The 23,850-nt window shown below is 37.2% G+C and overlaps 1 protein-coding gene across 1 annotated transcript in view; it reads left to right on the top strand.

Annotated features, from left to right (window-relative positions):
• Positions 1-23,603, top strand: part of ABCB7 (ATP binding cassette subfamily B member 7) — a 42,220-nt gene extending 18,617 nt beyond the window's left edge. The window contains exons 5-16 of the mRNA XM_042807185.1: positions 5,331-5,463; positions 5,899-6,167; positions 7,227-7,315; positions 7,399-7,486; positions 8,453-8,627; positions 10,077-10,234; positions 10,789-10,952; positions 11,124-11,253; positions 11,747-11,918; positions 17,641-17,744; positions 19,359-19,466; positions 22,183-23,603. Coding sequence (XP_042663119.1) covers positions 5,331-5,463; positions 5,899-6,167; positions 7,227-7,315; positions 7,399-7,486; positions 8,453-8,627; positions 10,077-10,234; positions 10,789-10,952; positions 11,124-11,253; positions 11,747-11,918; positions 17,641-17,744; positions 19,359-19,466; positions 22,183-22,401 — 1,809 coding nt within the window. The 3' untranslated portion in view covers positions 22,402-23,603. The remainder of the gene's footprint in view (positions 1-5,330; positions 5,464-5,898; positions 6,168-7,226; positions 7,316-7,398; positions 7,487-8,452; positions 8,628-10,076; positions 10,235-10,788; positions 10,953-11,123; positions 11,254-11,746; positions 11,919-17,640; positions 17,745-19,358; positions 19,467-22,182) is intronic.
• Positions 23,604-23,850: the final 247 nt, after the last annotated feature.

Raw genomic sequence — 23,850 nt, 5'->3', positions numbered from 1 at the left:
AATTAGTTTACCTGAGCTTGCCTGGACCGTGTATAATCCCGTGCAGTTTCTCTTTATCCCATTTGGGAGCCCTTTGTTCTGATTGCTTGTGAGGTTAATTACAATGTACTTGATAGACCATACAAGCAGTTTGTTAAAGTTTCTTTGCTATATAGTTGTGTCAGCACAAGAATGCCAGCATATCTTTCTCCTCACTGCAGTCCTGGCCCAATTTCTTTGTTCACTGTGAACTTGTCTGCATCCAAATGATTTACATCCTTATTATGGATTTTGTCTAAAGGCTACTCTCTCTTCAGGGTTTTACATAGAAAACTATGTGATCATGATGCCTGCTACTAGTCACCCTCCCCAATAAGAAACACTTTTGTAAGCCTTTTGACCAATTTCTTTTGAGTTTGTCAAAAGAGTTTGGTAAAGTTTTATACCTCTGTATTTATAAAGTTAAGTTTCCAGTTAGAAAGAAAGCTCCAAATGATGAAACTCCAAGACAGAGGCTGTTGGGTGGCTTCAGTTTTATTCTAAAAAAACTCCAGAGGAATCACAGAGGAGAGGTAGGTTATTAAATCTTTAGCCACAGGAAAAAAAATTAGGAGTTCATCCCCAGTTTGATTGGGCTTAATTACCCACAAAACACAAAATAGCTGCAGATTGTACCTCTTTGTCCCGTAGCTAGAGAAATAATTCATCTCTCTAGATCTTCTGGTTCAGTAAAACTCAACTTCAAAACAAAAGCCAGTTTGTGTACAGCTACTGAAGAGCCTGCAGTTACAATCTGTCTTGACTCCTTTTGTGGGGCCTGGTTGCCTGTCATTGAACAAATTATTGTGATTTTTGGTTCCTTTTTGTCTACATATATCCACCAGTAGCATTGTTAGCCTTCAGAGTGAGCTGTTTGTATGGCTTTTTATGACTGGGAGCTGACAGGATGGATTCTGCTCTAGGGCTAGTAAGGTCTTTTTCTCCTTGGAAGATTTGTTGTATTATGACACGCTTTAAGTTTTTACCTTAAATATTTATAGCCTATCTAGACATGTGTGATCTGAAAGATGTACCAGGAAGACAGGTGAGAGGAGTACACAAGGCATTATCTATGTTTTCAGACAGATTAGCCTGCTCAGGTTCTACATATCTGGTTTTTCTTTTTTTCACATTACCTTTCCCATTTTTTGTCTTCTGTAGTGGGGTACATATAGTAGATGCTTCTTTACTTTTCTGTTTCTTCCCTGTTTCTTCTGTGGCACAAGATGAAAAAGTGCTCAGGCTTCAGAGAAGCAGGATTAAACACATGAATATGACAAAATCACTTGTCACCTCTGTCAGCGTGTAATGGTTTTTGGCCTCTTGGTCACAGACCAACCATGTGTTATTCATGAGCTGGAGAAACCTTTCAGACTATCTGCATTTCTACTGACTGCTAATTCTGTCAGTTTAAGGAGAAGCAGCTCTTTGTCTAAGGAGGCAAGATAAAAGTGTTGTAAGTTTTGTCTGTGTGCAAAGAAAGTTATATCTATATGATCAGTTCAGTATGTATGTATGATTTTGGTGTTTGAGCCCTTTTTGTGGGCTCAGATGGAGTTAGATGATTAAAATGTCAAAAAGCTAACAGTTTCTAAAGAAGTTTCAGGTGATAAGTATTTTTAAATTTTTTAACGTGTTCTTTTTTTCCTCTTAATGGAAAAAGTATGTTTCAAGTCATCATTAAATTCGAAGAAGGCACGAAGCCACATGCTTCTTCCCTCTTTTGGACCACATTTTGTAGCTTCTTTAGCAGTCTTACCTCTGCAAGGGATGGAGTTTTGTGTTTATATTTCAACAAATGGAGTTGTTGGATGTGTACATTTATATTGGTCCAGAGATAAATTCAGTCATCTTCATGTCAACGTTTCTCATTGAATTACTGGCAAAAGAAGAGTTCACTGTAGACCAGTTTTATCTTGTTGGGGCTTACCCTGTCACTAAGTCATCATCTTTATTAAACAAGAAATACTGGGAAGAGCAAAATGAAAGATAAGACTGTTTGCCTTAAAAGTAGTGTAGTCCCACAGGGGAATAGAGATGATGATGCATTGTCAGCTTAAAACAGTGCAGTCATTTAAAAAATGTTTAAACTCATTTAAGCATGATGCATTACAGTATAACATGCCATTAAATGTGGGCAATTGAGTTGGGATGACTTCATGGGTGCTGTATTTGCTTTCCAATAAATTCAGACAAGCATAAGCTATTAATTCAAAATTATAAATAGAAAATGTACAAATTTGTATTAAAAGGGTCTTTTCAATGGGAATTGTTATTAAGCTTTCAGGCATTCGGAAGAGGAGGAAAACATATATAGATGTATTGCATAAGACAATTGTTTTGCATGGTAGTTTTTTGTAGTGTACCTAGGTGTGCTGAAAGCGTTTTGTTCTGTCCCAGCAAGTCTAGACGACTAAAGAGATAGCTGTGAGTCGATGTAGAAGGCTGAAATTTTGTTTTCATCAATGTGAACGTGATCTCATTGACTTACCAAATTGAGTAGAAAAGGCCTGTTTCTAATAATGGCCTCTCATCTCTCTTGCTATAAACTTCGTAAGATTAACTTTTTTTTTTTAAATCACTGGAAAGCAGACTATCTTGATTGCTAATGAAATGCAATACCATGCTGCCTCGTTCTTATTCAAGCTTTACCCTCCAGGAGTCAGAACAACTATAACCTGAGACCAGGCTTTAAATTTCATTTAAAACTCTACTGGGTAGAATTATATTGATGTAAAAGAAGACATTTCTGCAAAATTGTAGGCTGTTACTGGTTAAATTAATTGTGAGTGGAGAACTGCAGTTTAAAGAATACACCTCTTTTCTTTAAAGGGACTTTAAAATATATCTGTAGTTCTATTTCTAAACTACCTGTAGTGTAGCATAGTCTACTGAAGAGTAAAATCCCTGCAGAGGGATTTGTGAGACTCTGCAGCAAATCAAGACAATCTGCATTACAATACTCCTATTTTCTACTGAGTAGTCTTTCCCAAGAAAACCTGCACTTTGTCATGTTGGTCATCACTGTAACACACATGGTAGTATATTTGTCTTTATTAAGAACAAAATGCCATCCAAAAATCGAGTTTCAGTAACTCTGAAGGGAAAGTATGTTTTTTTGATTATACTGGGGAAGGGAGGGAAGGATTTGAATTTCAGTATTGTAAAGATTCAAAATCACTGTTAATGCATCCTCAGGTCTTTGTGGGGCTTTATGCCTGAGGTTTAAGCATGTAATGGCAGTAACCTGTTTGTCTGTTGTGTATAATTGAAGTTATCAGACATTATTGTATACTGCTGCTTTGATGGTATTTGTTGGCTTTCTGCAGATAATGCTAACCTCAGGTCTTTTTTTTTTTTTTTTTTTTTTTTTTTTAATGGAGATTTCCACAATTCTAGTCTATTAAAAGGAGAGCTGTTGCTGAATGACTCTCAGGCTTGCACTGGATAAATTTCAGAAGAATATATTTGAAGTAGGACCTGATCTTTCAGCCGTTTTCTTTTTTCAGTCACAAACTAACCAGTAGTAATCTCAGCTAGATGCTCGCAAATCTCATCTGTCTCTTCTTAGGAGTTGTCTAGATTATGCTGTATTGAGGATTTGGTAGTCTTTTTGATTTTTTTTCTTCTGCTTAGTGTGCTTCATAGGGGAGACACAGGAGGGAAGAGGAGAAAATGGATTCCTTCCTCATTTGCATTTAAAACTTTTGCCTGAAGCAGTGATTTTAAAAAAAATAAACAGAACAGATTCAAAAAATTAACTTAACATTTTTTCTTTCATCCTGTAGTTAAAAGAAATATTTTCAAAACTTCAGTTTTCCCTCTTGGTGAAATACCTGTCTTCCACTTCTTATAGAAATTTGTAACACTGAATATATGATACTGGGATAGTTATTATAATTACTTGAATTTGGAGTGAAGTTATGCAAGACTTACTACTCTTTTTGCTTGCAATCTAGTTTTATCCTGTTAATTTACAGTTTATTCCCTGGGCTTTCAGCTCTGACAGACGTCCCTAAATACAATTGAGATATAAGTGGGTATACAAAACATTTGGTGGAGAGAGCTGAAATATCTTTGTCAATCTGCTTTGGTTTTTTGTTTCTTCTCATGTGCAATAATTTGTCATCTACCCACAATTTTTTTTCCAAATATTGAAAAAAAAAAAAAAAAAGCCCAACTTTAAGCAAAGTAAGCTTACTGTAAAGTATTTTAACATCTACCATGATTATAATTGTAGGTCTTAACATACATGTTCAGCTGCTAAAAGCCACATACACTTTATTTTCAAATCTTCAGTTAGAAGCAGTTTGAATTAATTAATTCTATTAATTTATGAAGTTTGGCAGTAAATTTTTTTTCCTGTTGCTACGAGTGAATGATGTAACAATAGAACATTAACAAGAATTTTATGTTTTCTTCAAGATTTTCAGGTTTTTCTCATGCTACAGTTCTGCAAAGGAAAAATCTTAAAGTTGGTTTATTTACATATCTAGCTGTCTTGCTTTTTGTATGTAGAGGAGACACCACTGTTAGAGGAGATGTACTTGGGTTTTGATGCTCTTAGTAAATTAACCAGTGACATACTCTGTGTTAGGTTTTGGATATGACTTTGGTATTTTGTTTGAAAGCTCCTATTTTGAAAGTAATTTGTAGTGTCTCGTAGACTGTATAGAAAGTCTTGTCCTGCTGTGCCAAACGCTAGGGTTAATGTAGGTATTAAGTTAGTGTTTAGAGTGATGCTGCAAATGGAAGGCATTATTTAAATAGTAAGATGGTATTAACAGTCAGAAGAGACAAAGGATAGGTTAACTTCTTTTCTTTGACGTCACTAGAGCATTGGTTTAATACATCTTGATTGACCCAGTGTTAGCAATATGTGGGTGAGCTGTTTCTTTCGTGGTAGTAGTTCTTCGTACTGAATATTGCCAGTATCACAAAGAGCAAGCAGCCTGTAATGACGACATAATTTAATGGCATTGCGAGTATGCGTCATGCAGTGTCTGCTGCTTGATTCATTTCCGAGTCTGGGTGCTCAGCCTCAGTTTAAGTGCCTTTGCAGTGTACAACTTGTTTAGGATAGAAATTGATACTTAAAAGGAGCCCACAAGAGAGACAAACTAACCCTGCAGTCCCAGGAGTAAAGACTTAATAGTATGGAGAATATTGTGCTTGAAATCAAGAGTCATCTCACCCACACTAAGTGGTTAAGAACTAAATATAACAGTAGAGTGATTTCAGAAAAAACTACTCATGCTACATTAATACGTGTTTTACTGCATATGGACTAATTGGTGTTCTTATGCTTTTAGGCCATGAATATATTGGTTCCTTTCATGTTTAAATACGCAGTAGACAGCCTCAACCAGGTATCTGGAAACATACTCGACCTCAGTGCTGCACCAAATACAGTGGCAACTGTGGCAACTGCTGTTCTCATCGGCTGTAAGTGCTGTTCCCAAATCTGTTGACGCCTGTTAATATTGTTCAGGAAGGGAGCGGGATAGCAGAGCTGCTGCCCTTAGCGTCTCGGATGGCCCTTTCATAGTTACTTCTGTGCTGATGTCCATTTCCAATGTTCTGTGAGCTTGCTTCTGATATTCCAATTTAAAAAAAAAGAAATAATGCTTATAAAAACAATTCTTGATTATAAACCCTATCCTTGCTTACAACCAACAGCAAAAGAAACTGATTTAAAATGTGTGCGCAATGGATTGTAAATGAAAAATAGCATAAAGTTTTGGACTAATTAAGCGTAGATTACATTTGAACTGAAAGTGTTGAAAATATATAAAAAATGAGTCTAATGTAATTTTATGCATGAAGGGAAGTTGGAAATACAATTATTTTCATTTTGTAAACTTTTTCATATTCTTTTAGATGGTGCCTCCAGAGCTGGAGCAGCGTTATTTAATGAAGCTAGAAATGCAGTATTTGGAAAGGTAGCTCAAAATTCAATCAGAAGGATAGCGAAAAATGTTTTTCTGCACCTTCATAACCTGGATTTGGCGTTCCATCTAAGTAGGCAAACCGGAGCTCTGTCAAAAACCATCGACAGAGGAACAAGAGGCATCAGTTTTGTTCTTAGCGCTTTAGTATTTAATCTGGGACCTACAATGTTTGAAGTGGCACTGGTCAGTGGAATTCTGGTAAGTGTTGTTTATTCATTAGTTGGAATTGTCTCATTTGGGAATAATACATTGATTTTCTTTTACCAGAGTATTAATAATATTAATAATTATATTATTAAGTATTATTAATAATAGAATTTACAAGGTGGTTGTGAAAGCAGCTACTGTAAAAGAGAACAATCCGTAATTTTCAAGTATTAGTTACTTTAAATCGGTTTATTTGAAATTATTTTTATGTTTAACACCTGTCTACAGCTGGTGGTATTTACGTGGATAGTTTTTAATGTTTTTCTTCAGAGTTGTTGAAAAAATCAGAGAAGTGAACTGCACAGAAGTGTCAAATATATCTGGATAAATACTGAGGAAGCAGAATATAAATATCCAAGAATGTTGTGTCTTAGTGTGTTGAGGATAGAGGAGGGAGTGATTATCGGCTCTCTTCTGAACACTGGTCTTTTCTTACACAGAATGTAAAAGTGAAAATTCTAATTTGGAAAATAAGCTTCTCCTTCTTGAAGGCTTTAAGCTTAATGAGCTCAATTTAAAATTTTTCTTTTATAAATCACACTTACTGTCTTTGAAATCAGGATCTTTGGATATTTATATGCTAAAATAAAAATCTTTATTACGTAGCTTTAATTTTTCTTCTTACGGATTTTCTCTCCTGAAGTAAAGAAAACGCTTCATAAATTGTTTTGCATGGACATTTATTTCTTCTTCCGTAGTCTTCATCTTTCTTTCAAAATCCATCCAAAAAGCATATAAACAAATACTTACTTGTGATAACAGCACAAACATCAGCAATATTTGTTTTAAAATGGCAAAAATAACTTTCCAGTATTATGTTATACTCTAGCTCTTGGTTATCTTCTCCGTCCTTTTTATCTACACCCTTCTCCCTGTTACTTTCCTCTTGAGTTTATGCCTGTATTTAGTCTTAAGCTCTTCAAAGCAGGGAGTATGTTGAGAGCGTCCTTCAGACTTCTTGTCTCAGGCTAAGGTATCCTAATTTTGAGATACCAGTGAAGTTTGGAAAATTATGATGACTTTCTTTTTCTTTTATTTTAAATATTCTAGTATTACAAATGTGGTGCAGAGTTTGCTTTAGTAACTCTGGGGACACTAGGAGCCTATGCAGCCTTCACAATAGGAGTTACACAGTGGAGGTAAGCCGTGCCCTCAGATTTGTCAGAGCACTTAGTGTTGCCTCAGTCTGAACTCTTGACTGTATTAAGCCTTCATTTTACAGGACTAAGTTTCGAATAGAAATGAACAAAGCAGATAATGATGCGGGTAATGCTGCTATTGACTCGCTACTAAATTATGAGACTGTGAAGGTAAGACCAATCTTTACTACTAGACTCTTTGTCTTACTTCTGTCAGCCTAAAGAAAGTGAGTCATAAGATTGATCTTTTGTAGGGCTACATATTTGGAGCAATAGCATATTTTAAAAATGTTATTCATTTCAAGATATTACATGATATTGAGAGAGTAGCATGGAAGTTGTTAGTGGGGCTTGAAAAAATCTATTTGCTAATAAAGAGTGAGAAGTTTCTTTCACGTCTGAATCGCCTTGACCATTGCTTTCTGCAAAATGAAACTCAAAGTCTTGAAGAAGCTTCTCTTCACTTGTTTGCAAAAGTGTCTTCTGAATGTCAGCCTGCAACATACTGTTTTCTCAAATGAGCACATGTACTGTTTCCGTTACCTGTTGTGGTTTGTAGCCCTCCATTGCAACGTTCGCATGAAAGAACAGGACACTTATTGGTTCTTCTACAGCTACTATTAAAAAATCCTGTGGACAATTTTAAAATTGTCCAGGCTCAGGCGTATTTCATGCTGCTTTTAATTAGAGAGAACTGGAAAGATAAGCAGTGGAGTTAGCTGTGAAGAAGGACCCAGAAGTAGACACTGTGTGAGAAGTACTGTTCTAGAGAATTTGCCATCACAGTAACAAGGATGTTCTAGTATATAGAGGACAGTAACTTTTCTTCTTTTTAGTATCTAGTGGCAGCTGGTATTTGGTTTTGACGTTAATTGGGTAGAAGTTCTGCAAGACAGACATCCAGTGTTACTAGAATATGAGTATGGTAGGGATGTCCATAATGTCTCCTTTCCCAGTTCAGAACATGCTGGTGTTTGCTCATGGTTTTTATCTTCTTTTTTTTCTAGTTGTTAAAGTGTTGAAGAGGGGTTGTGTGTGTATCTGTGCATGTAGTATGTTTATACTGAATTTTATAGCTAGTTAAATACATAGTCTAGTATGTTTGAGAATGTGACATTATTTTCCTGTATATTGTAGTATTTCAATAATGAAAAATATGAAGCCCAACGATATGATGAATTCTTGAAGACATATGAAAATGCCTCTCTGAAGACTACCTCTACTTTAGCTCTCCTGAACTTTGGACAGAGTGCTATATTTAGCATTGGCTTAACAGCCATCATGGTGCTTGCTAGTCAGGGCATTATTGCAGGTAACTCATCTGTCTATAACCTAAAAATGACTCTCCTTTACCTTAATTTATCCATAATAGAGGTATTAATTGAAATTAACTTATGGTTGATGTGATAGTTCATTTTGAGAATTTTTGCTTGAGAATTTCGGGTATTTCTGCTTTTTGGAGTATTAGCAATTCCATTATATATATACAGCAGTAACTAATATGATTTTATTAGAAACATTCTGAAAGTTTAGCAGTTAGAGAAAGATGCGAAGAAAATGTAACTTTGGAAGTTTCTGCTGAAGAATTATGAAAGACATAGAAATACACATACTTCCGCGGACCTTCTACAAAGATCCTTTCTTTTTACCCTTTTTCCTTCCCGTGTTGTCAAGATTCAGAACTTTTCTGCAATGTGTATATAACCATGTGCTTTGTTTACAGTAGTTTTATTACCAGTGTCCTTCACTTTCCTTAGATTGATAAGGGCACATTATTAAAACGTTTGTTTCCATATGTTAGAGATTTTCATCTGTATTTGTCTAATTTACTGCATAAAGTAAATCCTGCTTGTTTAGGAGGACACAGTACAAGCTTCCAATACAGCAGATGAATGCTGTATTAGGATGAGGCTCAGTGAAAGCCAGGTGGTTTCAGAGTAAAAATAATGATGCTTTAAATACTGTTAGCATCCAGTTGTGTTTGAAAGGTAGACCTTTATAGCATGTGGTCTTTCTTGCATCTGCTTGCTCTTTCTAAGAGATGCCGGGACAGGGAGGAGTTGCCGTGGGAATGGATAAGTCAGTAGGTGCAGTTTATGGCTGTCTGTAAGGAAATTTAGAATAGCCTTTAAGCAGGATTGTAGAAATACAGCTTTAAATCATCTTTCTGGGCCTGTTTCAGCTGAACTGACCTGGCACTTACCTTTAGCTAGTGTGTCTTCCTGAGTTTTCCCTGGATCAGTGTATTTGATATTAAGTTGCCCAGAGGTTCTCGTGGTATGTTTTAACAGCTCTGTTGAATGTAGTATGAAAGTCCTCTCTCTTGATCATGAGAAATTCTATCATTTGGATTTGTCTGTAACTGTACTCAAGATTGCCTTTCCTGATTCTTGCTTTCATATATTAGTTCCTCCCCATCTAACTTATTTAGGCTGCTTTGTGTGTCTCTCTGGGGTATTTACAGTTTTACAATCTGATGTTTTCTGTGAGTTTCCTGATACTTGTCTTATTTTGCTGGTTCTATTATATCTTTTTTTAAAATGAAATCTACACAAACATTGCCATTCATTTCAGGCACCTTCCGACAAAAAAATCTGATCTTCTGGGAATGTATTTTGTTTACTATTTAAACATCTGGTTTTAAAAATGGGATAAAAGAAACTAGACTTGGTTGATTATTTTTTTTTTAAAAAATCTTATGGTGCTTCCTAACAAGACAACCCTTCAAGTCTCCTTATTCTCACATCCATTTTGTCTTAAGGCAGCCTTTCTGTTGGAGATCTAGTAATGGTGAATGGATTGCTGTTCCAGCTTTCTCTTCCCCTAAACTTCCTGGGAACAGTATACAGAGAGACAAGACAAGCACTTATAGATATGAATACCTTGTTTACACTTCTCAGTGTAGATACCAAAATTAAAGTAAGTAGTAGCTTATTTTCCTAAAGTATCTGGGTATTTAATAGGGCTGGTTTTTGGCAATGCCATCATTTCACCCTGTTTGTTACCTTCCAGGCTTAATTTCTGTTCAAGAAAGAGATGTTGTGTAAGGTTGCTGTTCTGCCTCCTCTTTAAGTGCAGTTAGAGCAATAGCAGCTGTTTGGTTGTTTTTTTTTTTTTTTTTTTCTTGCAAAACATTCTAGTGACAGCAAAAGTTGCTTTATGGAAGCTGTGTTTGTATTGAGATTTATTTAAGTATTCATGCCTTGTGCTTGAATTTTTATTTGTAATTAATGATGCAGAATTTATTAAAGAAGTTATAAAGCAGAGTGTTTACAGCAGAGATTTTTACCTTCTTTGGGGAAGAGGAGGAACAAACCAATTTCACTTGTGTGGCGGATTATAATTATTTTCAACATATCCAAACTGGAGTGTTTATTTGCCTTTTTCTGAGCTAGGAAATGGACTGTTCAGCTTGTTGAACTGCCTGAGATACTTTCTGGGCAACACATAAAGTGGCACTCTTCTTTTAATAGGACAAAGAGCTGGCTCCACCCCTGCAGATCACACCACAGACTGCTGCCATCGTCTTTGATAATGTGCATTTTGAATACCTTGAGGGGCAGAAAGTCTTTGCTGGAGTGTCTTTTGAAGTCCCTGCAGGAAAGAAAGTGGCCATTGTAGGAGGTAGTGGGTCAGGGTGGGTAAATGGACTAAATATGACAATCAATGATGCAGAATTTTGTTTCTCAAATGCATTTGTTCTTGTGTTTCGCTTTTTATTATTCTTGTTTGTGGCATCAATTCTGTGTGGAAATTGTAAATGGCAAACCAGGAATATAACCTTAACTTCCATTCTTTTCAATTTCAGGAAAAGCACAATTGTAAGATTATTATTTCGTTTCTATGAACCTCAGAAAGGAAACATTTATGTTGCTGGACAGAACATACAAGATGTCAGTTTAGAAAGTCTGAGAAAGGCAATAGGAGTTGTACCTCAGGTATACCATGTTTCATTCTTCCCAAACAGTCCACTAATAATAATTTTCAGTATTCTGACACTGTGGTTCAACGAAGGCCAATCCTAATGCAGTGGTATTGTCTAGCTCCTTTGAAAGTCACCATGCTGCTTTTCCTCTCCACACCTAGGTAATGCTGTGTTTTTATCTGCATTGTTGTATAGATCCAATTTCTGAAATGTGTTTAATCATCTTCATGAGAAACTGCCTCCAGTTTTAAGTGATTTAGCTCTATAGTTGACTACCACCCATAATGAGTTAACAAAGTGGTAAAAGTATGCATGATGTATATATTATATATTTAGGACACAAAATGTATTAACCCCGTTTTTGGGAAGTTTCCCCAAATACTTTTACCTTCAGGCTTTGTAGAAAAATATAAGCTATTCTGGATTGATTTCTTTCATGGATTGGGGACAGTTTTTAAACTATTGTTCCTGGTTTCTTGTTTAAAATATTCTTTCCATAAATGTAGGATGCTGTTCTCTTCCATAATACAATCTATTACAATCTGCTCTACGGTAATATCAGTGCAACACCAGAAGAGGTGTATGCAGTAGCAAAGTTGGCAGGAATCCACGATGCCATTCTTCGAATGCCAAATGGTTACAACACTCAGGTTGGGGAACGAGGACTCAAGCTCTCGGGTAGGTTCTTAAACACACAAGTTCTTTGTATCCCTTTTGCTGCCTTAAAGTTAATGCATAGTTTACTCCTCAGTCAGACTTGCTTTTAGATTATTTACATTATAACATAATTGTAAGGCTAAATATTAATATGAAGCTCTGTAGTTCAAGACAACTGTACTTGACAAGATATTTAAAGGAATGTATTTTCAGGGGAGAGTGTTCAATGAGTTGATACATAAGCTTGTAGATGCATCTAAGTAAAAATTATGTTTCTTGTAGTAGTGGAATGCATGTGAACAGAATTGGGAACTTTGTGTGCTTTGCATGTAGGATATGATAGGCTTATATATATATGACTAGACCTTCCAAATTTGAATTCTTAAATCTAAACATGTAACAGCTGTAAGTTAGGTGATGTTTTGGTTTTGCTGTTTATAGTAAGGCAATGGGATATTTGGTTACAGCATAGTCATTTTGGACCCTGTTCCTAATGAAAGGGCCTTCCTGCCTTATGTGTTTCTTACCCATGAATTGTGTAGGAAACAACACGAAAATGGTGTCTGTTTATCTGCAGGCTGTGGATTTCTATTACGCAACTTTGTTACTGGAACAAAAAAGCCTGATATCAGGTTCTCAAAGTCCCTTTGTGCTTGGGTATGCAGTCCATAATAAACAGCATAGCTCTTCTAGACTAGAAAGATTGTATCATGGCATTAACCAGGCTTTGCTAGTTATGTTAGCCTTTCAGGGTCACTCTTACAAAAAAATTCACTTTACTCCTTCTCTACAGCTGTCTGTAGCATTACAATTACATACACTTGTTTGTAGGGAGGTTGTTGCCTGAAGGCAAACAAAACTTGTTTGTAGGGAAGTTCTTCCTGTGGCAGAGTTATAATGTAAGATGAGGGATCCCATGGAAACTGGTAAAGGCCCAAATAATTTCCCATATCCTTTTTCTGTTTTTTATTGGCAGGACATGGGATTTTAAAAATACAGAGTTTAAGTATAACATCCTAGGTAGTAGTGAGATTACACTGGAACGCTTTGAGTCTCAAATCGTTTAGGTTGAAGTTGCATTGAGACAAAGATAATAATGTCCATCACATAAATGTTACATTTACTAAATATCCATTGAATAAAACAAAAATTAATTTGCTGTTTTGGTTGAAGGATGTATTATTATTAGGTTATTTTATTATATTTTAAATCAGTCTTTCTCTTCTTATGGCTCTTACAGTTTTTTAACAGATGTTTGATGCAGGATAAAATGGGATGCTCATTTCATGAGGTTTCCCCATTTAATTCACTGATGGGTTTAGTTCCCCTCCGTGGTGGATATTACAAGAAGTGCATTTTCAAAGTTCATTAAAATCATCTCCTATTGTCTTGTTTTGAAAAAGCAGAACATGCTCTAGGTTTGCTTAAAATTGCTAGCCAGTATGAGCAATGTTGGGGCACAGTTATTGATATTGGTTTGGTACCTGTTTCTAATACTACCTTTAAGGTGTTTAGGTAAGCGTGAGGTCATTGAAGATATTTGGAAGGATTTTGGCAAGGTAGGTAGCATAATGCTGAATTGAGTGCAGAGTAGTAGTGGAGAAACCGTAGCACATACGCAACTACTGCTCTGCCTGAGGAGAGGCCGGATCACTGTGGTGACATGTCTTTCCAAACAACTTCTCCTGAATACAAGGCCGTACTGTTTGGCAGAACTTTTTTTTTTTTTTTTTTTTTTCCACTCTGACTCCATGTACAAGACACCATTTGTTGGTAGACCAAAGAGCAGGTCAGCTGTGTAAGGTGGAATGGTAGAGGGCAGGCAGGCTGCGCTACTCCATTGGGAAGGAGGTGTGGCCCTACAGGAGAAACTTATTTCAACGTGTTTGGAAACTTAAAGATACAGAGGTTGCTTGAGAATGGTACTGAGATGTGTGGATCTTTGGGGGATGTGGGGCTGGTGGGGGTCGAGAGATGGGAGCGCAGGAATGCAGCAGGTTCAGGCAGAGACGCGCTGCCTGTTGCAAGGACAGCAAGCTGTATGTGATATTTCTTACTATGCAGCTGCTGAAGCCAGGAGTCCTGGTCTCTCTGAAACAGAGGATCAGAGGTTATATTCTCTATCCAGAATGTATGTGCGGGAGAAAGCATGCACGTTTGCAAAAGGGGAATGCAAAGAAGGTTTGAAGGGAAATAATACATGTGAAGCACAAGTCTGGGTGAGCGAGTAGAAGATACAAAATAGGTACTGGCAGAACTGTAGAGAACTGTGATAATGTTGAAAGATTTCTCTTGTGCTGCCTATTTTCCCAGACTAGTAATTTCTAGAAAGAGGTTTTGACTAACAACAGGTTTGAAATCTCTTGGCATTTATTAGAAGCATAGAATGGTTTGAGTTAGAAGGGACCTTCTAAAGATCATCTAGACAAACTCCCCTCCGCTGAGGAGGGGCATATTTCAGTAGATGAGGTTGCTCAAAGCCATAGCCTTACGTTGAAGTTTAGATTGGATTTCAGGAAAGATTTCTTCACCAAAAGGGTTGTCAAGCACTGGAACAGGCTGCCCAGGGAAGTGGTGGAGTCACCATCCCTGGAGGGATTTAAAGGACACGTAGACGTGGCACTTGGGAATGTGGTTTAGTGGTGGACTTAACAGGTTTACAGTTGGACTTGATGATCTGAAAGGTGTCTTCCAACCTAAGTCATTCTGCGTCCCATTTTGAATCTGGAGGAGCATGTGCAGGCATGTTGGAATTTCCTTCTGACTTTCTGAAAATGGGTTCTGCCTTTATCCTTCACTTTGTGCTACCACTATGGTGGTCACAAGCACCCATCTAATAGTACTTTAACAGAAGTGGTGTTTAGGAAGTGAAGGGAAGTGTGTTCTTTTCCTGTTTTGTTTGTATTTAAAGAAAAAAGAATATGTAAAATACTTCTCAGGAGAAAGACTCTGGATTTCTGAGGTGATAGGAAAAGAGCTGAGAGTGGACATCTGCCACTGAAGGAGCAGTTTCTTGTTTTCAACAAATTAGGTGAGTTGTCAAACAACAGTAATAAACAAGCTGCAGTAATGTTTACAATCAGAGCGCAGAAGTTTTAAGCTGATGCTCTCAGAAATGTCTGCTCATCTTGGGCTCCCTCAAATTGTGCATTGAATTGATCTTAAATACAGTTGTGTGCTCGGCTCTTGGGGAATTTGATTCTGTATGCTTTTGCTTGCAGGTGTCAGTTTGTGGTTTTAGGTTGGAATGTGGAGCTAACGTGTCTGCTGTATCCCATGTGCTTTTGTTAGATCAATATTTTCATTGATAGTGAGAGTTGTAGTGGCCAAAAATGGCCAAATTTAGTTGTTTAGTGGACCGGAGATGTCAAATACATTTCTTTGAGTTCTTTCAGCAGCTCTGTAAAAATACAGCATCTGTTACTTGAAATCTCTATAGTTTTCTGAATAGTAGAATGGTTCCCTAAATTGTTATAAAGTTATATATTAGATTCATTTCTGAATCTGGTTGTTGTTTTTTTTTTTGTTTGCTTGTTTTGTTTTTTTTTTTTTTTAAGTTGGATTAGGCTTCTTCTAGTCTAAGAAAAACACAAATCCTGACTTGTTTTGTCTTTTTAAAATAACATTTTGTGGGAGAAATAGGAGGAGTGAAAACTGTGAATTTAAGTGGTCCTCTTTGAAATCCAGGCATTTTATAGGTGTGATGGAAAACCCAAGGTTTTCAGGACCAGGTGGGTGTCTCAGTGAAAGGCACAATGGCAATTAATGTGGGTCCTGGTTGTGTGAACAGTGGTAGTAATGTGTGGGGCCAGTAAAGGCTGCGATCCTAATTTGAGGCTCTTTTTCTGTGAATAGTTAGCTCTGAGTCCAGCAACTTAATTACTTTTAAAAACAGTAAGTGAATTGGAGTCTCTCTGTATGCAAAAATTTGGTATATTGATTCCTTTTTTCCAGTAAGTGAACAGTTTACTACTTTGAGAACTGACATCAGAAAACTGTATGTTAGAAGTGCTGTCCTGATATTTTAAACCTGGTGGATTTTTTTATAATTGTCAGGAACTTTAGTACAAACAAGACTCCTAATGACAGACCAGTAGCACGGATAACAAGCCTCAGTATCTGAGCTTCTCTCCCCTAGTATGGTTTTCCTTGCTTGTGTGGTATGAAAATAAGCCTAAGGAAGTCTTAGTTACAATGAGAACTTTAGTGATTTAAATGGTGAAGTAAGAATTTAGTAGTTTTTACTGGTTTCAGTGATTGATTCATCAAGAGGAAATAATGAAAAACAAGTTGCTTTGGCTTTTTTAGGGAGAATCAAGTTCAGCATTTGCTATTAGGTGTGTAATAGAGCTGTAACAGCCCAGACCCCTGGGTTTGTGAATGAAAGGGTTAACAGGCTGCGTCCTGAATATGAATGGGAAAAACTACGAAACAAGTCAGTATGCTATAAATGTAAGGGAAGACCTTGGATTTTGTTATTGTAATATGTCTTTCAGACATGGATATTGTCAAGCTGTGAGTTGTGAACATGCTTTAACAGAGAGAGGGAAAGTATATTAAAATAGTCTGAGTAAATTGTACAATTCTAATTGCTACTGAATTCTCCCAAAGACAGTTGAAAATTTGAACTGCAGCATTATTATTGTAACATACTATGTTGTGGTTTATTAAGGCATGTTCTTTCCTGATAGGAATGGAACACTAACAAGAATAAACGGCATTAAATGGAATGTTTTGAAGTCTTGAATAAAACAAAGGAGGACGAGTGCACAAATGTGAAACGTTTGCATTGCATACCAAATGTTCAGCAGATTTTAAGTTCTCAAATGCACCTGTTTTCCTGTCTGTAAAAGTTGTCCTAAGTTATTCTTGAGTAGATGTTGGCTGCAAGAATTGTGAAGGAAGGAAACTAGTCTGAAACTCGGTTACATCAGAAACCATCAGGCAGTAGATTGCATAATGAAGGTGGTTTTCAGTACTATATCAGTTGTGTTCTTTAATGAAATCTGCTGGTTAAGGCTGTTAGGTATGGACACTTCAAATCTGGGTCATTATGGAGTGAAAAGTTAGATGAATTTCAAGGAGAGGCCTGAAAGAAAAAATGGGTGTGCGAGATACATGAAATCAAATACTGCAGGCCTGGACAGAGCATTCTGTATTTGGAAGAGAAAACAGGATGTACGTATACAAAGTTACTGACCAGGGCATAGTTTAGAGCAGGTAAATGAGCTCATACTCCCTGGTGTATAGAGTGAGTTATGTACATCGATGTTAGTTACTTGTATGGGGCTCTTGCCTCGTAGCATATACAAAATAGTTCATAGAATCGTAGAACACCAGGTTGGAAGGGACCTCAAGGATCACCTGGTCCAACCTTTCTGGCAAAAGCCCAGTCTAGACAGGATGGCCCAGCAGCCTGTCCAGCTGAATCTTCCAAGTGTCCCTTGTTGGGGAATCCACTGCTTCCCTGGGGAGATTATTCCAGTGGCTGATTGTCCTCATAGTTCTCTGTCCTTTTCTAAAAGGATAAGCAATCTTGAATCACTTTGCATTTACCAGGGAGCTTGTGTGATATCTTATGTAACATGTACAGACCTTTATCAGTAGCAACTATGATATATATTAAAAAAAAAATAGAGCAACCCCCAAAACAGTCATGTCTGTTGTTGAATTTAGAATGTCACAATTATAACGTCATCTTTTTTTTTGTTTTGTTTTCCTCTCCTCCCCCCCCCCCATTCAGGAGGAGAAAAGCAAAGAGTTGCAATTGCTAGAGCAATGTTAAAGGAGCCACTTATTTTTCTCTATGATGAAGCCACATCGTCTTTAGATTCAATTACAGAAGAGGTAAATTGGGATAAAAAAAATACAAAACTTCAGTGGTGTAACGATGTCTAATTCTGATGCTTTTTCCTTGTTCTTTTCCTCTCAGAAAGGATTCTGTTCTTTTTGCCAGATCACTCTCATGTGTTTTCCTGGTATTATTATTAAGAGATCCTATGTCTAAGCCCTTTTTCCTAAAGGCCAGAGCAGAGATACTGAGTCTGTCTACCCTGAAACATAGTGAAGAACATCAACTCTGTCTCTGGGTATTTTTCTGTTTTGCACCCTTGAGGTCCCATTTACCACTAAACATCCATCTCTTGAAACTCGTGCAAATACCTCGTGTGGCCATGCAGTGCGAAGCTTTCCAATCCACTCTAAAAGGTGTTTAGATGGCATCAAGCATTCATTAAAAATGTCTTATATATAAACAGTTGTGACATAATGCAGAACAGAAGACCTCTTGTTTGTTGTGCAGCATCTTTCTGAGATGCAAATCAGGTAGGTGTAACCTGCAGTGCTGGTATTAATTTGTATTCATTTCACAAGAGGGGCTGTGAAACATCAGAGCGTTGTGACATAGATGTCATGACACTACCACACTAACTGCATCAGGCTTCATAACTACATCTTTGCTTTAACACAAAGCTCTCAGCACCAGCAGTAATTTCACAAAGTAATGTCATCAAAAACTAGAGCTGGAGCTGTGTTTGTGTTCACTTATGCAGATTATTGAGCAAATTTATTGACCTGTAATCACTAAATTACTTTCATTTTCCAGATACAAAGAAATCAGAGTACAAACTGTACATCCATATAGTACAGCTTCCTCATTGGACCAGAAATGTTGATAACACAGTTCTACAACATGCTACTTGTATTCTTTCTCTCTTCTGTTTTGCTGTATTTATTGCAAGAATCATAAGCGAAGCTGAAAGGTTCACAGCAGAACTGCACTTTAAGGGACAGCAAGTGAAAAAGAGTCCTTTCCCCAAAAATATGTCTGGTAGTGGAAAGGCTTTCTGACAAAGGCAAGTGTTTGTCAGGAGGAAAAAGAAGTGGACACTTCACTTACTGTAGTGAGGGCACAAATTCACAATTAATGCTGCTTGCATCTGAATGTAGTTTGGGAAGGTGGAAGAATCACAAAGGAAGCAGTGGATGGATAGCTCTTTCCCAGGGTTGCTTTAACTTTATGTTCCACATTGGCATGATATTAAGAGGGATTTTTTCTTTAACTTTGACTGATTGGAAAGTATTATTATTAGGATGATATTTTACTATTTTCACTTGCCTTTACTGCTGTTCATGCTGCTTTTGTAGCATGGCTGCATGGGGAAGTTTTTCCTGAAATCAAGCAACACTTCTCTTCCATTGTCCCTTGGGATATCTGCATTTTTCTATGAATACAGGCTTTTTTGCAGTTTGAGGACTTTCAGAGCCACATATATTCATGCTTGGGATTCTTCTGTTTCTTTTGCAGATACTTGTAGCTGTTTCTTATTGTGAAGCTACAGCAGTACTGGATGTGTTTCGTAAAACTTATTTACAGTAACTTGTATATTTCCAGACAGCATTATATGTCTCCTCATACCACCTGGGAGTGTGTAAGAGTTTGTCTCTATTTTAATCTTGCAGAATATTCTCAGTGCCATGAGGGACATCGTGAAACACCGAACATCGGTTTTCATTGCTCACAGGTTGTCAACAGTGGTTGATGCAGACGAAATCATTGTGCTGGATCAGGTGAGGTGATCACCTTGTGATGTGCAATTTTCAGATGATGTCCGAGTTTGTTTTAGAGAGTGCGTGTGTCCATTTTGAAACATATTCCCACCAAGCTACTGAAGATTCTTTCTTTGGAAACGAACTGTGTTAGAAAATTCTAGCCCAAGCTTTGCTTTTTACATATTTCTCTTTGCAACAAACAGTTTATCGGTTGCAGAAACTTGCATGTGCAACTCTCTTGTGTATTGTAATTTTAATTCATTTGCATAGTTCACTTAATTACATGTTCCTTACATGTAATATGACAGATTTCACTTTTGTGCTCTGGGGCTGGCTTAATGATGCATGTTTTAAATCTAATTTATTATGTGCTTCTGTCAGATTAGGTTTTCTAATGTGTTCCCCCAATTTATGCTTCATTCTCATTACTCAATGAGTGTCTGTTTTTCACATACATCCATTGTTTTTTTCTTTGAATGGACAGAGAGAGGACAGCATGTTCTGTTTCCGTGCAGATAAAACTGTTGTAGGGTTGTTCAATCTAATTATGTTATAAATCTGAACACTATTCTCTATTGTACCTGTAAAAAGTGTGATTATCCCCTTTCTGTATGCTTCTCTTACAAGGAAAAAAAAAAAAAAACAACCACCAAAGTTTCAACATTTGATTTACTAATAGCACTATTCAGCTGTTACCTCATATTGTCCGTCCTAAGGCTATTTTCCTCTCTATTACCCATATCTGGCTACAGATTTAAAATAAACAAATGTCTTTATTATAACTTCATACTCTTTTAACTGGTACTGCAGAAAATATAGTGCTCTTATCTGCTGATAATAGATGTCAAATTTATCTCTGCATTCGTTTTTTTCAGCTGCTATTTATATTCTTGTGATCATAGGTGTATTTAGTGACTAAAATATGCATATCTAAAAGAAAATAAATTTATTCCCACAGTACATTAAATGATTTAATGGGGAATCAGAACAAAATCTTATGAAATGGTGGCATTCGTGACTATCTTTGCTCTACAGTTCTCAGCTTCATGAGAGTCTCAAAATGAAGTAGTGGAATAAATCACTTGTACTGCTCCATGGAGTTTTTGTTTGTTTGTGATCTGCTTGTTTTTTCAGCTTTTGCTGAAAAATCATTTCCTAAGGTGTATCCTTTATGTAACTGCATGTTAAAACATCTTGCAAATGTTTTTTAACATGTTATAAGGCAATCTGCGACTTTTTGTTGTCGGTGCAAGTTTTCACAGCTTACTAAGAGTGTGTTTTGTGTTATAGTGTAACTGTTAAATTAAAAATAAAAGCACAACCTAAAACTGTAAAACAGCTAGAGTGCTCACTTTCATGAATGATGTTAGTGTAATAAAGATTGTGAATGAGTAAGGCAGCGTGGTGCATCACTTTTAGTGCCTGACTGCTTCATGAGGCATCATTGACGTTTGCTCAGCAGAAAGTTGCCTCTTGTTGTCCCAGCTTGATTGATGAGCACTGTGTTAGCAACCAGATAAATAACCTCAGTATTGGAGATGAGACAAGATGATTGTGACTGGTTTTGTTTAGCAATGGAAACATGGCATCACAATTTCAGCACCTTTGCCTGGGTAAAGTCGGAATAATTCTTGAATGAGTAAACAAACACTGTATTGATGATATCTGTCTTAACGCCATGAAGCTGAACAGAGAAGTTACATTTTTGATGATTGTTCAAGAGCTATTAAAAAAAAAGGTCGTAATTGAAAAGTTTAATCTCTACTACAATGAACTCTCTAAGGACTTTTTAGTTTTGAAGTAAATTCTGCAGTTATATTGGTCAAGTATATATTTGTTCAGATTCCACCAGCACGACTAGTAATAGAAGTGACAAGAGCCAGGTTTTTCCCCAGCATGTCCATAAGCAGCTGTCCCAAGGAGGTGGATGTCTGTATAATGCTGTCTTTTCCCAAAAGAAAGAATAGCTGGAGAATGAATACATTATTTTAATTTGAAGTCAGTGAATGTAAATGTGTGTCTCAAAGTAAAAAGATCAGTCTGTTTTCTTGAAGAGTAGTGTTGTTTCACTGTAGGATTTGAGTTCTCCTCTCCAACTCTTCCTTCCCGTTTCCACGACGATCGTCAATAAATCATCTTTGCTCTTGAGAATAGCACAGATGAACTGAACTGCTCACTCGATTGTCATGATGGCAGTTGCAATGACACAAGTTACTGAGCACCCATCTAAAAGCACAATTTACAGTAATTGTTTTTAGGATTTGATTTTAAATGTTTTGGTTATCTAGTACAAATCCCTCTCTGTATGCTCTTTTCTGTTAGCTTCTTAATGTAAGTGTGTTTGTTATCCAGCAAAGACGAATGTGTGTTTGTTTTGGTACATTCATGTGACTTTTGCAGTAGTTAACACCTTGCTCCTCATAGAGGTCTAAGTTTACTTTAACTCTTCCAGTTTAGGTAGTAAAACTTTCCCTGTTGGTGGGCTTTATTTACATTTTGTCCAGATGGACAAAAGGCATCTACGTTCCCATTTTTGTAAGTTTGAGAAGAACACAACTCCTTGTTTTCAGCTTGCTGTGCAGCACACATTCAGTCTTTCATTGCTGTCCCAAACTCTTCCTCATTAATAATTCCTGTAATCTATACTGTAAAACTGTGGCCCATATGTTGGCAGCATTTATATTCCTAAAGATCTGGTAATATAGATGACTGATTTAGCCCCCTTCTTTTACAGGGTAAAGTTGTGGAACGTGGTAGACACACAGACCTCCTAGCAAGTCCTAACAATCTCTATTATGAAATGTGGCATACACAGAGCAGCAGAGTACTAAATAGTCATAACAATCCAAATTGGGAAGAGAGAAATAATCGGACGTCCAAAGAGGAGGAAAGGAAGAAACTGGAAGAAGAAATTATCAATAGTGTGAAAGGCTGTGGAAACTGTTCATGCTAAGTATGATCCTGGATTCATCTTCTAAACAGGTTAAAAATGCACAAGATTACAGTGAAGTGCAGCTCCTGTTTTTAAGTCAGTGTTCAAAAACTTCCTGGGTTTTGGGGTTTTACAGTTTCTCAGAGGGACATAATTTCAACCAAAGGAGTTCTATTTTTACATCTTTAGCAATGTGTAATATTCAATGGCATCTGCAAGAGCTGAACTTTATGGAAAACTTTAAACTTCTCAAGTAAGAGTGTCATTTATGTCAATTTTTAGGCATTGGTAAATTCTCCTGGTAGTCACTTGAGGTGGATTATTAAATGGTAAACAGGTTTGTCCTTGATTTACATTGTTTCTCATCATTAATGGTTGATAAATATGACATGTTTTAATTGTAATTGGACTGATTTGAACTCATTTGCTAGTGAGGGAGATGCAATTTAAATTCTTCAGTGATGTTCTAGTTTAAAATGTTCTACCTTGTAAAGAATAAGAAAAACCTCAGCAAAATATTAGAGGCTTCTAGTAGCGAACTAAATATTGGAATTATCCATCTCGCCCTTCAAAAACACCTTTCATACTGAACTATCAAGAAATGTATTGGTATTACTCTAAGAGAAAACTAACGCTCTTTTTAAGAGCTGGCAAACATCTGCAGCTGACAAAATAATTGTGTGACTTAAAACATACAAGATACTGTATGTAAGTCTGAAGAATCGGAAGTTTCCCTTAAATGCAAAAAGCCGAGTTCAGGATTCTGTCTCCTCAACATCTGCTGTAGTAGTCAAAGCAGAATGCAGTCGCTTTTTCTATTTCAGGCATGGTCTTAGGGAACAATTAAGATTCAATAAAAACTTCCATAAATTTCTATTATGTCATTAATGTATGAGAAAATGACCTGGATAATGTTGAAAGCATTGCTGTAATAATCTACTCATTTCAGTATTCAGAACTTGTCCAGTGTCAAGAAACCTGAGTATTTGCAATTTGTAAGTCACTACAGGTGTGTTGGGTTTGCATGGCGAGGTTTTGGCAGTGGGGTGGCTGCGGGGGGGGGGGGGCTTCTGTGAGAAGCTGCCAGAAGCTTCCCCCCCCCCCTCCCCGTGTCTGACAGAGCCGATGCCAGCCAGCTCCGAGATGGACCCAGCGCTGGCCAAGGCTGAGCCTGTTAGCGATGGTAGTAGCACTTCTGAGATAACAAATTTAAGAAGAGGGGGGGGAAAAACGGCTACAGAGCAGCATCTGGGAGAAAGGAGTGAGAAGATGTGAGAGAAACAACGCTGCAAACACCAAGGTCAGTGAAGGAGGAGGAGGAGGTCTTCCAGGCATCGGAGCAGAGATTCCCCTGCAGCCCGTGAGGAAGCCCACGGCAAGGCAGGCTGTGCCCTGCATCCAGGGAGGACCCCACGGTGGAGCAGACGCCCACCTGCACCCATGGAGGACCCCACGGTGGAGCAGGGAGAT

Source organism: Tyto alba, unplaced genomic scaffold (genome assembly GCF_018691265.1).
Source record: "Tyto alba isolate M040663 unplaced genomic scaffold, T.alba_DEE_v4.0 Super-Scaffold_5, whole genome shotgun sequence".
Classification (NCBI taxonomy): Eukaryota; Metazoa; Chordata; class Aves; order Strigiformes; family Tytonidae; genus Tyto; species Tyto alba.
The sequence above is the reverse complement of the archived record's forward strand: the minus strand, read 5'-3'. Positions and strand labels throughout refer to the sequence as shown.